Below are 14,648 nucleotides of genomic sequence, written 5' to 3'. Positions count from 1 at the left end.
ACTTGACGTAACAGTTTGATTCATTTAGGCTACTGATTTTCTTGCTCTAGAGCCAACTAGAGGAAAAGCAACTGGAGTCGACGGAATATTAGGAGTTCTCAGTTCCGTGCAGGGACTGGAGCTTGTCAGTCTTGCCTCTTCTCCAGTAACCACACAAGAACAACTGTATAGTGGTGTTCTATAGTTTCCACTGGTTTGTTTTGTTTTGTTTGTTTGTTTGTTTTTAATTTTTAATAAACAAGCAATATTATTCCTTGCAAAAGGAAGATGAAATTATTTCTCAGAGGAAGTGGCATTGTATTCCAAGTTGTTACACTGATTAGAATGTTTACCCTCTTCTTGTAGTACTCAAGTGGTCTGCTCCTGTGAGAAAATCATACTTTTGTTGGGAATGTACTTTCTTGTCAGAGGACATACAGCAGCTGACATTAAGCGCAGGACAGTAAAATATGTTTGCGTTTAGTCAGTGTTTTTTATGGTAACACCTGTGAGGTTTTCATTCATGTGTAAAAGAGAAAGCTAAACTACAGCAAATATGCATTAAAATCATGTGGAAAGAAAAAAGGGAGGGGGAATGGGAGTTGGCGCTTAGAATCTTCTGTTTTCCTCTTTGATCCCAGCTATGACTGAGTTTTCATATTTAGTATAATTAAAGTTCTTACAGATCTTTGTACATATATTTTCTAGTCTTAACAGAGAATGATGAATGTTGCAGAGACTAAGCTCAGGAAGAGTTGTACTTGCTTCGTTTCTTGGTTTTATGTGGTGTGTTTTAATGGAGAAGAGTTGAAGGGGCAACTTCGGACTAAGAAGAACTAGTGTAGTCCAAGTAATTTGGAAGCCAGATTCTGCAAAACTCCCTTGTGTGACTGTTCTTAAGATGCTCGTGAGTTAAAAAAAAAACAAAACAACAACAAAAAAAAACCCAAACCCCAGCCAGGTTTCATTTGGTAATCTAGGTGTTGAAAGAAAAGGTGAATGCTTTGGCCATAGTTCTCACTCGCTAAAATTGCTTCAAGCAAGGGATTTGTGAGAGTTCTTCAGAGAAGTGAGGGGTTTCCTTGTTTTTTAAAACCTTTAGCAAGAAGCTTTGTTATTTGTATTGAATGTTCCAAAATAAAAGTGTAGCCAGAGGAAATAGCGTATATGAAACTTTGATCCACACATCTGAAACTTGACAATGATTTGGCAATAATTCGAAACAGGTTTTACAAAGGGCAGTGTTCAGCAGCTTTGGTTAAAAGCTTGCTACAAACCTTGTTGTTAGCACACAAGGCAGGAAATCTAGAGGGCTGATTTCAGTGTGAGGTGTAATCTTTCAATTTGTTTTGCATGTTATGCAGCATATTCTCAAGTTGGTGAAGCAGGCTTTGGTGGTAAGCACCTCTGCATTCCAGGCGTAGCACCGCCAGGTTGACATTTGGAAGAAACCACTAACCTTTGCCTCGTTTTCTGTAACTGCAGATATCGTAGCCTGTTCATGTTGCAAAAAACAGCAGGTTGGAGATTCTTGGTTACAAAATGTTAGTCCATGGAGATGGTTAAAACACAGTTTAATGCTGCTAGTACTGCTGCTAAGTAGGAATGTGATCGTACATATCAAGAATGGATCTGCTGAGAATTGAAATGTGATAAGTGTATCAAGGACGGATTGCATATCTGAATCCTAGAAATTGGGGGATGTATTTCATTACAGAGCTACAAAAATAATGTAGGTGAAAACAGGCTTCATGATGCTACTCAGGAATTCATGTAGCATTCATGATGCTGCTCAGGGATTCCAGCTTGGGCAGCGGTGCTGTCGCATCGGCAGTGTGCATTACCTAGGTAAAACAAAGAAGGAACAGCCTCATTTTGGTTCAGTAAATGCCACCTTCTTTCACCTTAACTTAATAGGTTTTCAAGAAGTACATCTTAGATACATGGAAAAATAGTTACAAAAACTTCAGGTTTGACAGGACTGGCAGGTAGAAGGTGAGTCAGGAGACGACATTTCTGAGGTTTGTTTTAAATTAGCGTATGACAAAAGTGGTAATGTTGTATCACAGCAGGCAGGAAGAGGTAAAATCACCCCTCCTGTGTCAGGAAATCTTCCGGGTGCGAAATGAAGCTCTGTGGATGCCGAGGTTTTCAGTGCTTAGAAAGCAAAACATTCCCAGGTACTGAGTACAGAGACCAACAGCATCAGAATTATATCACAGAGGTATTCTGCTATGATGATCTCTAGCTTTCTTGGGCAAGAAAACAGTCGCTATGGTAATACCAGGAGCTCATCTGCTTAGGGCTGTGCTTTCATTTTATTCGTTCTCTTTTAGTAGCTTTATGGGAGTGTTTCCTGAAAATCAGCAGGATCGCAAGTGTTGCTCTTCTCAGATTTTCAAGTTCTGAAATGTTTGGGAGGTGAAACAAATCAATTCATAAAACTGGGATCAATATGCATTCATTTATTTGGCTAATTGAATGACAAAGTGGAGTTAAGGTTTATATAATTTATATAACAATGTGTTTCAAACGCATTTGGAAATGTGAGTAATTGTTCTAATAGAGTTGATTCTAAATGTTGTAATTGAGCAATCAAATGCCGTCAAGTTCCTCAAAAGATCTGTTTAGTGATGTTATCTGAAAAATGCCTGTAACCGAAGCAGTTAATTTCCAGGGAGCAGCCTCGCTCTTCCGGTGCAGTAGTTGTAAATGAGTTGTTCAGGTGAGCTGCTTTTCATATCTGCGAGATTACATCACCCGCTTGAAGGATATTCTTCAGTGTTTTATGAGAAGCTGGTGATTGCAGTTTTGTTGTTATCACTGTGAAACTGTGGAGTTTGCTTCTGGTCTTTACGTTGTGTATGTGGGGAAAAAAAAAGTCTGTTTACACAGTTCCAGATTTTGAATGTGTATCTTCTTGAACAGCTGTACTTTGTCCTCTTACAGCAGTTCATTCATCCTTTTTTCTCCTGTCGCTATACTGGCTGTCAGCCTCCTGGTCATTGATTGGCTTATCTAATTATTAGTATGAAAATATATTTTTGTCTGTAAGCTGCAAGCTGATATATCTTAGATTTGCCTGGGATAAAAGGAAAACTGTGAGTGTGCTTTTAAGTTACAGCGCATGCTTCATAGTTTTAGTGAAAACAGAACGTTTTCTTGCCCATCAAATGAAGTCATCCTAGTTGAGGGCAGCGTACAGCAGCCAGTGTCACCATCAGGATTCAGATCAATTCACAGATAGCAGTATTGTGGCATCACTGCAGCACATTCATGGCTGATGTCACACAGCTGCAACTGGGTTGTTACAGAAGACATGATACATCATGGGTGGGAGCCCGCAGTTTACAGCTGCTGACATAATGTCACAGTCTCTCTTACATTAGTGTTTTGCCAGCGGGTGTTATGGTGGTTGCTGACTTTTGGTTTTGAACAGATGGCCAAAAATTGAGGCTTTGCTGGTTTACATTAAAAAAAAAAAAATAAATTAAGTGTGTGTGGGGATCACATGCAGATCTCTGGTGACAAAAGGCAGATTTTTATCAACAAAATTTTGTACCACGGGCCAGGCCTAGAACTGGCTCTCATTGTCGTTAATTGGAATGAGAGCCGAAGCCGTATTCCCATCGCAACAGGATTAGCGGACTGATCACATTAGCATCTCGTGATGAATTGGAATCCACCACCGCCCAGCTAGTTTGAGTGCCAGCAACAGTTGAGCTGCAGCTCCCTCTCTTCATAGCGTCTGTAGTGGGTTAAAGTACCCGGTACCTTACACAGTGCATCTTCATGGATTGGTGATTTTCCTTTGGAGAAAAAAATTATGTTACAGCTTAAGTTAAAGATGTGTGAACACAGCCCTGCTAATGTTTGATGCTAGAGGAACATTCTTCTTTGGGCAGGAGGAGTTTACATTTAAGGCCAAATGATGCACTGACACATAGTGTATTCTCTAGGTACATTAAACATTGGATTTGCTGGCTTTCTGAACAGAATCCCAATTAAGATGGAAAAGGTCAGTGATCTGACTCCGCTCTGAGATTTCATGTTGTATTTGTACTGTTGGCTTTTTTATCTTTCACAAAGAGCTTAGTTCCAAAGAACGCTTCCCCTTTGCCAAAATTCCACATGATCTTGCCTTCAAGGAAACACATCCATTTTTAGCAGGCTAGAAGAACCTTTTTTAAAGCAGATTTCCGGTAACAGTAATTTTAACCCATGAAATGTGAATACAAACAGGTCAATCCTAGTTCAAATTATAATAGCCATGTTTCGCTCATATTCTTAGTGAAATTCAGTGTTTGTGCTTTTGGCGGGGAATTAGTCGTTTGCTCTTTGCATTTCATGGTATGTCAAGCAGCAAGGGTGTGCACATATGTATTAAAGGAAATAATCTGCATCACACTGATTACTCCTTGGTTGATTCGACAGTTATCAATTTCTTAATTCATTATACAATATTTGTAAAAAAAAAAAAAAATCTCACAGCAATATTCTGTCATTTTTCTGAGAAATGGAGAGAAATCTTTGCACAAATTTTAGTTTGCACAATAATTTGTACTATAACACCTTTTTTCTGGTTGTTGTTGAACAGTTATTTTATGGATACAGTAGCAGAAGAATATCACTAAAACAAGTCTTAATTGACAAGATATTTTCAATAAAATACCTTAGTTTTTGTTCCTTTCCCTCACTCCCACTTTCTCTTTTGGAAAAGCACCAGCTACTGCTGTACTGCAGGGTAGCATATATGTAAATATATAACCAATCACTGGAGTGCTTTTTTCTTTACTTTTCTCCTGGTTTTGTTAGAGCTGTTCCTTTCATTCAGATATTTTTAGGAGGAAGGTGGGGAAGAGGATGGAGCTGTTGAATTGTTTTGTACAATGACTGCTGTACTCTCTGCCCTGTTTCTGGTCCCATTTAAGGTCTGCTTTCTGGAGTGGGGGAGGGTTCCAGAGAAATTGGCCAAAATCAAAAATGTCACTGAGTCTTAGCGATGCTGTGTTCTGGACTTTGGGAAATTTAAATACTTGTTGGAGGCTTGCAGGGGGGCAAGGCAGGGATTGCAAATAACCAAAAGCAGTTCTTCATTTGCAGGTTCAGAATTCACACTGTGTTTTGTCATATATTGCTTCTATCTAATTCTCCTGGTATTCTTGTTTTACAGTATAGCTTAGTCTTTTTTTTTTTTTTTTTTTTTTTCCTAGCACTTGCCTTTTTTTATGGTCCTGGCAGACCCTCCCTCTTAGCTCCCCATTCAAACGCATGAAATCATGGATGCTGTGTATAAGATAGCATTTTCAGGGCCATCATGTGAGTAAAAATGCTGCAGTCTTATTAACCAAACTTGTAATTGGTTAGACCCATTTTTAATAATTTAAGAGACTATACTGCAGCATCAAAATTCAGCTCTGATTTTATCTCCTTTCCACTGAATTTCTACTGCTGAACAGAAATGCCAAGTTTTAAAAATCACTGTAGGTTGAGGAAAGTCTGGAAAACTTAGTTGTTGTTGTTGCTAACCAGCTTTGGTGTCTCTTTGCAATCATGCGATGAGTTCATTTGCTGTTTAAAATGTGTTTTCATTTCTTCATACCTAATGTTATCTTGCAGGGAGTTCTTTCTTTAGATATACTAAATCGTAGCTCGCAATACATTAAGTTCTTGACTAGTACTCCCATGCCTCATGGTCTGAACAATATGTAAACACTAGGTTTTAAATGTTCTTTGGTAAGATAAAGTGAAACAAAAAGCAGTTGAGAATTCTCATGTTGGTGGTTAAACCCTTTCCAAAACAGAGTTGAAAGAAGCTTTTTCTTTGCAACTCTTCTGCCAGAAAATATGGCTCATTACTTGGGAAGCCTATTTCTTTGTGAAAATGGATAGTGTTAAAACAGACTTTGCCAGCACAGCTGTGTGCTGAAGGATGTTAGTATAGTGTGAGATAGGTGGTGGAATTCGGTTCCATCCTCCAGAGTCCCTAAGAAAAATGCTTACACCTTATAGGTGAACCAATGTTGTAATAATTTTTTTAAAATAAATGGGTACTTAAACATCTAGTCAATGTGGAAGCCAAGTATATTTTCTAAATTACTCTTGCTTGTTTCTTGTCATGTCTGAAATAATTTGCATTCTTCTCCCCTTCTCATATGGTACCATACAACTGTACCGTGAAACCTTATGGCAAGTTGTATGTATCACAGATGATTTCAGTGATTACAAATACTACGATTGTCTGCACTTACTTGAAATTTTGCAGGATACATCATTTTTATTTGTGTTGGGACAGTATATTTGTTTGGGAATCACACTTCTGTTAACGTTTTACAACAATGTTGGCACAGGAGAGCATTAGCAATGTTAGCAATTAGCTAACTCATTAGCAATGTTGCCGTTTCGGACATCATATCGTTGCATAGTTTTAGCACTATTACTCTTCTTTAAGTCTACTGCAGCTATGCAACTTGGAGGAGGGGAGGGTAGGAGTTTGCTGTCATTTTCACAAAAACATTAATGAGAATTAAATCATAGAAGTAAAGCAGAAGAAACTCTAGGACAGACCAGTGTATTATGGGAGATGGCTTGTGCAAAATAAGTGTCCACTGCGTAAATTTCCTTGGAAGTATATGCTGTGTGCCCACAGGATATCCACAGATATTTTTTTGCCTCCTTTACTATCTATGGATTCTTAAGCAGGTTCTAATCAGTCCAATTCATTTGCTCTCTCCACTTAGGCTGGAGTTTGGTGAGTGCTTTAAATCAGCAAAAGTAATCCCTGCCACCAGAACAAGGGACTCTGCTGCCTGCACCATTTTTCCCTGGTGCTGGCGTAGAGTTTGTGGGGCTGTGTGGTGAGGTGATCAGAAAAACTGTTATATTTCATTCTGATCAGAGTTTCCCACAAACTCTGGCAATACAAAGGGCCTGGAATGAGCAGCGGAGGTAAGAAAACTTTGGGTTCAGCAGTAGTCCAAAGCAGGATCCATCACAGTGGTCTGTCTTTGCATTTGACACATTTATCTGATGTTTTATCTGGGTTAGCGTATGGTAAGATTAGGATGTTTATGGAAGCTGTCTTTAGCAATCTGTAAGTGCAGGATTTTCCTCACTCTTAGAAGAAAAAAAAAAGGGGGGGAGGTTGCGGAAAGGTTGTCCTCTTTCACAAAAAATGGAAAAGGGGAGCAAAGATCTAGAATGTTTTCTGTCATAAGGCAATTAAACAGTTCCAGATATGCAGTGCAGGCTTAATGCTGATGACTTCCATTATTTTGTAGTTTTAGCTCCCACTATTAGAGCTGGTCAGAAATGTTAATTTAAAAATGTTGCGTTTTCAAAATCAAGTTTGGACAAGTTTAAGTTGAGGTTGTGTTTGAGGCTGATACAAGCTGGAAAGAAGTGTTTAGTGTGATATTTTTATTTATTTATTTACTTATTTATTTTAAACTCATTGCTGAACAGTTTTGTTATGTTCCCTGTTAACCTTTTTGTGTCGGTAGATTAGAAGTTTCCATTATTTTCATGTTTTCTTATCTGTGTGTACCCTGCAACATCTGCTGAACTTTATATCCATCACAGCCTCTGCTATAGTTAGCTTCAGTCATACCTATAGATTGGATAATGCAGTTCCTTCCCACTTGTACATTAAAGTACATTTGGAGGTTTTTCTCTACAGAGTTTTCCATAGTGCTTCTTTCTGCTGAGATTTTTAATTACTGATTATTTATCAGTAGCAGCTCATGGCTTGCTCTAAGCATTGAGGTAGACCTAGGGTCAGTTCCAGCTGCACTCGGAGTGACCTCTTTTCCTTGGGCAACCTAGAGCCGCATACATTGGAACAGTGGTAGGCAGGATATCTCTGATGAGGGCTTTTTTACTCTGTAAAGCTTCCATTTTAAAAAAGAAATTAAAAATGTCAACAGAAGACCTGTCTGCATTGGAAGTCTTTAAAAAGTAATCTGTATTGGATGCTTCCTTCATGGAATAAAGACACAGATTACTATGTCACTTCATTGTATATGCTTTGGGATAGGAGCTTTTATCCTCTTATGCTGATGAGGAGAAATTGAAATTCAAAACAAATAAAGAAAATAGCAATTAAATTTGGATTTTTCTTTAACCATTCGTGACACCAATTCAGGTTAGATGGGTTTTTACAATTAATTTCTGCCCTCCCTTAAAAATGTAAAGGTGAAGCGTCAGTTTGTTAAACAGGCAGTATCTCTATAGGAACTCCCTGCTCATGCAAGGTGCTCTTGATGTGAGCATAACTCCTGTTAGAAGTAAAGAGCTGGGTGTGTTAAGAAGCTGTTAGCGTGTGTTTGTGAGAACTGTCCTTTGGCATTTATAAGCAAGAGCTTTCCTTGACCTTTAAAGAAAAAAGAACCCTTTGCAACTGCATTATTTATTACAATGCAGCTGTAACTGCGTTATTTATCACAAAGCAGCTTTTACTCTTGAAGGAGAGTAATACTGATGGATATTTTATATGTCTAGACTCGTAATTGGAACTGGCTAAGGAAAAAAATTGATTCCTCAAATACAAACATTTGGTAGTAGTTTTGGTTAAACTCTTGTCTCTTGCCGAGCAAAGAGTGTACAATCATAAAGAAACAGTAAACCTTACTGCTAGCAGCAAGCAGGACATTTTTCAGCAGCTGGGAAGACCCTTTATTGAAAATCCTTCCATTGCCTGGTTGAGATTACAGGCTTGAACTGGTATCCCTCTGGAGGAGGGAATGCTTTGGCTAGCGTATAGAAGGCTTATCTAAGGTGTGTGCTTCGTGTTTCCCCTGTTGGAACTGTTACCTGTAAATATGCATGTATCTATAGAAAGTGTATATTTTAGACGAGAAATTTGAAGCTGAGATTTCCACGTAGCAGAGAGTACCTTAGTAGGGGGCTGGGAGAAAAGTACTTTCTGATTCTTTTCGTTACAGCACTGCCTACCCAATACCAACTCCATAATCTAAAAATGGTCCTGGAACAGAGATTTGAAGCATCTTCAACTAGCTTCCTCTAAGCATAAGGCATTTTGGGATATGAAAGTGTGACTATGAAAGGAATGTTGCATCTGGCTCTCTTTTTCTCATTGTGGCTGTAAGATTTTAAAAGATGTTGATTTATTTCATGTGTGAAGTGAGAGTCACTTCATAATCTTGAAAATTTTGCAGGCAGGACAGCAAAACTGGTTCCTGTCCAACTGTTCCCACTGCGTGACGGCAAATATACAGACAATACATGTCCTCGTGAAATTTTAAGATGGCTTTACTGAATGTTTATTTTTTCCCTCCCTTCAGATTTGTCACGGAACAGACTGTCAGAGCTCCCAGCAGAAGCATGTCACTTTGTCTCCCTCGAGAGTCTTAATTTGTACCAGAACTGCATTCGCTACATCCCAGAGGCTGTTCTGAACTTACAGTCTTTAACATTTCTAAATATCAGGTAACAATTGTCTTAGAGATTTTGCTTTAGCGTCAGTAGTCTAGGTTTATACATTTTGATGCATCCTTATGGATGCTAGCACCATGTGTAATCATCACGTTGTTATATTGTATGCCATTGAATCAAAGCAACCTGAACCAGTCTTACCCACTTGGGTGGATCAGGGAACATGAGGATTAAGCAGCAGTTTGTAGACGTGGAGTATGAAGAAGAAAGCTAAATCCAACTTAAAGGACTCACAAAATAAATTCCAGTAGTTTTCATAAGAAATACAGGCATGCAGACTGAAAAGAGAGGATAGAGCTTTTAGATAGTCTTTGCAATTCAGCTCTCGGCAGCTGAATGAGGCTTATGCACTTTCCCTTTACCTTTGCTGTCTGGTGGCTTTTAAAAATCTTTTTCAAGCATTAATGTTTCTCTGCCATCATTAAAAGCTAATTGCTTACAACTTAGCCTGTTGATGAAATTCAACTGTGTACAGCATTCTCCGTTTGTAGAAGGTCTTCTAAGAGGTGTGGAAAGTTCCTCATCACAAATTGGCAGTGATATCAGTCAAGAAAAACTTCAGGCTATTTCCTTCTGGTGTTACACTTTTGCCAGTTTACTGTGGTTATGTTTCTTTATTTTCTTTTTTTATTGATGGTGAGAATTGTAGGAATAGGATATGAATCAGGTATGGGTTTCCTATTGCCATGATCTCTAGTAGGTGCAGTCCAATTATTATCCTTTTAAAAGCTGCTGCTGGTTCCCCTACTGCTCGGGACTTTTTTTGGTTTTGTTTTTGCTTTAATAGTAGGGAAATCTGGGTTGCAAGCATGAAAAATACAGCAGCATATTTTGGTAAATGTCAACATCTGATCAAAGCCTTAGTTAAGATCATAATAACTTTCCTTCTAATCATCCAGGCACTGCTTCTTGCTGTGTTTTACTTTTAAAGGGGATCTTTCTCTCTTACAATCCATTCTCATCCTGCCTGATTCTCATCTGAGGTTACAGTCCAGTCATATGACCTCATATTTGCTTTCATAGTAGTTTATTATGAAATGTCCAAGACTGGATTTTGGAATAGTGAAATCCGTCATACCAAGATTTTTGATCCACATGACTTAGTTAGAAATATACTTTAAATACTCAGTAATTAATGACTTTCTCTGTGGCACTTTGTATGTGCTGACCTGCAGTACTACCGATCAGAAAGGCTTTTGCACTCTGTTCAAACATACTCATTTGTGACAGAGGGTGGCCAGTTATCAAAAGCACCTGAAAGGGCACAAAAATATCATATTCCCGAGCACTGAGTTCGAAAGCATCTGATCAGGCTTGCTACTTGATATTCAGAGTTCGTTCACACCTAACTAGATAAAGCAAGTAATGGAGAAAGACTTAATGGAACTACTTTTACGGTAATTATATAAAAACTGACTTGATCATCTAAATGGAGTGTGCGTTTTGTATGTGCCTTTCATTGCATTAAGATGTGAGGTGATTTCTTATTAGAGTTCTGATGATTTTGTTTTCTTTCTGTCCCAAAAGTCGAAACCAGCTTTCAACATTGCCAGTACACCTCTGTAGTTTACCATTAAAGGTTTTGATAGCGAGTAATAATAAGTTGGTTTCAATACCTGAAGAAATTGGACAGCTCAGACAGCTGACAGAGCTTGTGAGTATACGGTTATTTTTTAACTATTGTTATTTAGTCTTTAATTTTTAATTGATGTTTAATAGGTTTGGTGGTGCTTCAGAAGAAATAACTTTTTTTTTTTTTTTAAACCGATCAAAGTAATGCAGTAATTAGGATGCTATCTGGGCATGTGCAAGATTGACATCCTGTTTCTCATTCTGCTGAGAACTTTGTGACTGTAAACCAGTCACTTTTATGCGATAGCAAGTTACTTAAATCTGCTCTTAGCCTAAGGAAGATTTCTGTCTGCCATAGTATCTCCAACTATGTTTTGACTTTGTATAGAGGTATTAGAAAAGATTTTTTGAAATACTCTGAGATTTTAAAAAAAAAAATTACGTGGGGGAAAGATGCCTTGTACTGGAGAGCAGATGATCCATGTCAATTTAACTAAGAGTCTTCCCTATATTTGAAAGGAAGGCTGGGTGGAATTAGAGCTGTTGGTGCATTTCTTTCTGGCAAAAAGCTTTTATGTAGCAAGTTACGCTTTCTCAAATAATATGGAATAACTTGAACGAGATAACTTGAAATAAACTTCTATGTCTGAATGCTTAATCTTTTAAAGCTTTTATTTCCCCATATATTTAAAATAAGAATAATGCTTCACATTAGCAATGAGGTTTAATGAATATAAGGATCTGAGGTGTTATGTAAATAGTTGTCTTTTTCTTTCAGTCCCTACATAAAACGCTACATATTGTAATTAACAGAGGCTTACTGGTCAGTGGTAGTAATGTCAAAACTGCTAACTCATTCTTTACTCTTGCTTTGCAGGATGTGAGTTGTAATGAAATACAGACAATACCTCCACAGATTGGCAATTTGGAATCCTTGCGGGACCTAAATGTCAGAAGAAATAATTTGGTGCATTTACCTGAAGGTGAGATAAAGGCTGTCAGTTGTAATAGCAGAAACTTCAAGCACTTCTTTACTTTCAATGCCTTTTTCTTCCCCTGAGAGCTAGAAGCAGCATACTTAATTATTTTGTAAAACACATGTTTTTATACTCTTGCTTTTAAATCTGCTAAATTATGTTTATTTTCTATCTCCAGAGCTTGCTGAGTTGCCTTTGATTCGATTAGATTTCTCCTGCAATAAAATAACAACAATACCAGTTTGTTATAGGAACCTCAGACATCTGCAGACCATCATGTTAGAGAACAACCCTCTCCAGTCACCCCCTGCACAGGTAAACTGCAGCTAGGAATTCAGATGACTAGTTCAACTAAAAAGGGCAGAACAAAGATAAAAGCTGAAGGATTATATTATGTCAAAATGTCAAAATTTTGACTGAGGCCTCAGTGCTGCTGTGTGCTGTTTCACCTTGCAGCAGAGTGCTCAAATTGGCCTTTGAGCTAGAAACTGCAATACAGTTAATGCCTAATTTGTTTTTTAATGTGGGTATATAACCCCTTGAGTATTACAGGTTCTCCTGTGAGCTGCTGTTTCTGAGTCAAGAGTGACACTTGCTAAGACCTGTAGTTTCAGTAGGGTTTTGCCTGCCTTTTCATTGAAAGCAAAGGCAGCTGTTACTGGCTTCATTCACTTTAAATTTGAGCTTGGTTTGGCGGTCTGCCACCGCCATTCAAAGTTGGGTATGGGTGGGATGCATCTGTTCTGATGCCAAGGGTATAAATTCTAGTACTTGTAAATGCTTATGTCTTGTTTGCATGATGAAATTTCAGCATCCAGCTGACAAAGTTGCATGCAGACCAGATGTACTGGGAGGCCGGCTTCCATTTGTCTATCACAGGCATCCTGTGATGCTCCGCTATAGCTGTTTCTCTAAAATGCAGTGAGATAAGAAGAAAAGACGCATTGGTTGACATAAATGTTCTCATTTATTACTCTCAACTACAGGTTAAATGTCTGTAGAATACTTTGGAAATGTATTGTCAAATTATACTTACATAATTTTAAAATTTTTTTTTTTAAGATATGTATAAAAGGAAAAATTCACATATTTAAATATCTGAACATAGAAGCATGCAAGATAGCTCCAGACTTGCCTGATTATGATAGGAGACCGATGGGATTTGGATCTTGGTAAGTTTGGCACAATCCAAGTTCTTAGTTTTGATGACATTGAGGAAAATTTTGTCAGTCATCTGAGTTTTAAAAAGAAAAAAAAAATAGATCCAAGGATTGTTCTTTGGTAAGTGCGTTGATAGAGGTGGCTTTGAAGAATATCATCTGTGTTATCTCATGATGCATTCTAACAAGGTGCCACTATATAAGAAGCGAGAAGCAGCTCAGAAGAATACCTGGGCAATGTCATGTGAAAGGCAGTGTTAGAGCTGATACACAGTAAGAAGAGAGTGGTATCTTCATAGTACAGGGGGCATGCTCTCATGTTGCTAACGTGTGTTCAGTTTATAAGATCTTAATATTTTCCACATACTTACTGAATTATATCCCTGCTGTGATTTTTAACCTTTTGTACAGAATTTTATAACTGCCGTGCTCAAACTGCAGGTGTAAATGCTTATCTCCACCCCATTAGTAAACTGTTATTTTTGGCAAGCTTTCACTTGGCACTATTGCTTAGCATTGTAACGCAAATATTGGAACAGTCAGCCATATCAGCTGCTAAATTAAGATGTCTAGAGAAAAGCAGGAGTTAAGATTTATTTCTCTTACATGATATAGAAGAGAGTCACTGAAGTATGAAACTAAATATATATAAAAATTACCTCAGTCATCTTGGAAGGTGGCAATAAGGTGTGGAGGAATAAGTTGCTAAAGGATGTACTGCTGTCTTAGCAGCAGTAAAACACAAATCAGAGGGCCTCACAATAAATCCTCATGAGTCAGATTTGTGAAGAAGAATTTGCATGAGGGACTGACAGAGTGATTCCTCATCAGCACTGAATGTCTTCAATTATTTTCCTAGATGAGGTCAACATATGAGCATTTTATGAGTGTTAGTTTCCTAGAGTATAAGCTGTTGCCGAAGGTTTCTGCATACTACTGGGGATACTGTCCTGTTACTGAAAAGAAAAGGCTGTTTATGCTGGAGATCTATTTCTCCCTAGCATAGTTTGTTTATTTTTTAAGAGAAACTCCAACAAAATCAGTGGGCTATGTGTTTACTGATTTATTTTTGTCTCTAGTTGTGTATTACTATGGAAGTTTTCATTAATTGCTTTTGTGAAATGAGAAGAATTAGTGTATTTTAATCATAGCTTGGAATTAGGAATGTAAAAACAAGTGCAGAACTGGTTGAGGATGCTTCCTCTAGAGTTACTTCCAGATTCAGCCGTGTGAAATGAGCTTCAGCTGGCTTTCCTTTAGCTGTTTTCCATCCCCAAGAGGAGATAAGAGTTGGTGATAGAATTATTTGTTGTTACTGTGCTGTTTAGGGCATTTAGTGTTGCAGGTGATTCCTCCTATCTTGATGTACCTATGGAAGAACTATCCATGGATCAGAGTACGTGTTAGGAAGAAATGGTAGAATGATCCAGTGGAAGAGAGGACCCCAAATTATTATGATACTCTTCTGGAACTTGGGATGAGAGAAATAAAAGCATTCAACTACAAT

The 14,648-nt window shown here is 38.0% G+C and overlaps 1 protein-coding gene across 7 annotated transcripts in view; it reads left to right on the top strand.

Moving 5' to 3' along the window:
* The window catches only part of LRCH3 (leucine rich repeats and calponin homology domain containing 3), a 68,113-nt gene that overhangs the window by 19,600 nt on the left and 33,865 nt on the right, over positions 1-14,648 (top strand). For all 7 annotated transcript variants that reach the window (XM_082320261.1, XM_082320262.1, XM_082320263.1 and 4 more), the window contains exons 2-6: positions 9,282-9,426; positions 10,960-11,086; positions 11,882-11,987; positions 12,160-12,296; positions 13,044-13,153. In XM_082320261.1, coding sequence (XP_082176387.1) covers positions 9,282-9,426; positions 10,960-11,086; positions 11,882-11,987; positions 12,160-12,296; positions 13,044-13,153 — 625 coding nt within the window. The remainder of the gene's footprint in view (positions 1-9,281; positions 9,427-10,959; positions 11,087-11,881; positions 11,988-12,159; positions 12,297-13,043; positions 13,154-14,648) is intronic.

Source organism: Platalea leucorodia, assembly GCF_965183815.1.
Source record: "Platalea leucorodia genome assembly, chromosome: 8".
In the NCBI taxonomy this organism is placed as follows: domain Eukaryota; kingdom Metazoa; phylum Chordata; class Aves; order Pelecaniformes; family Threskiornithidae; genus Platalea; species Platalea leucorodia.
This window is presented reverse-complemented; position numbering and strand designations above follow the sequence as displayed.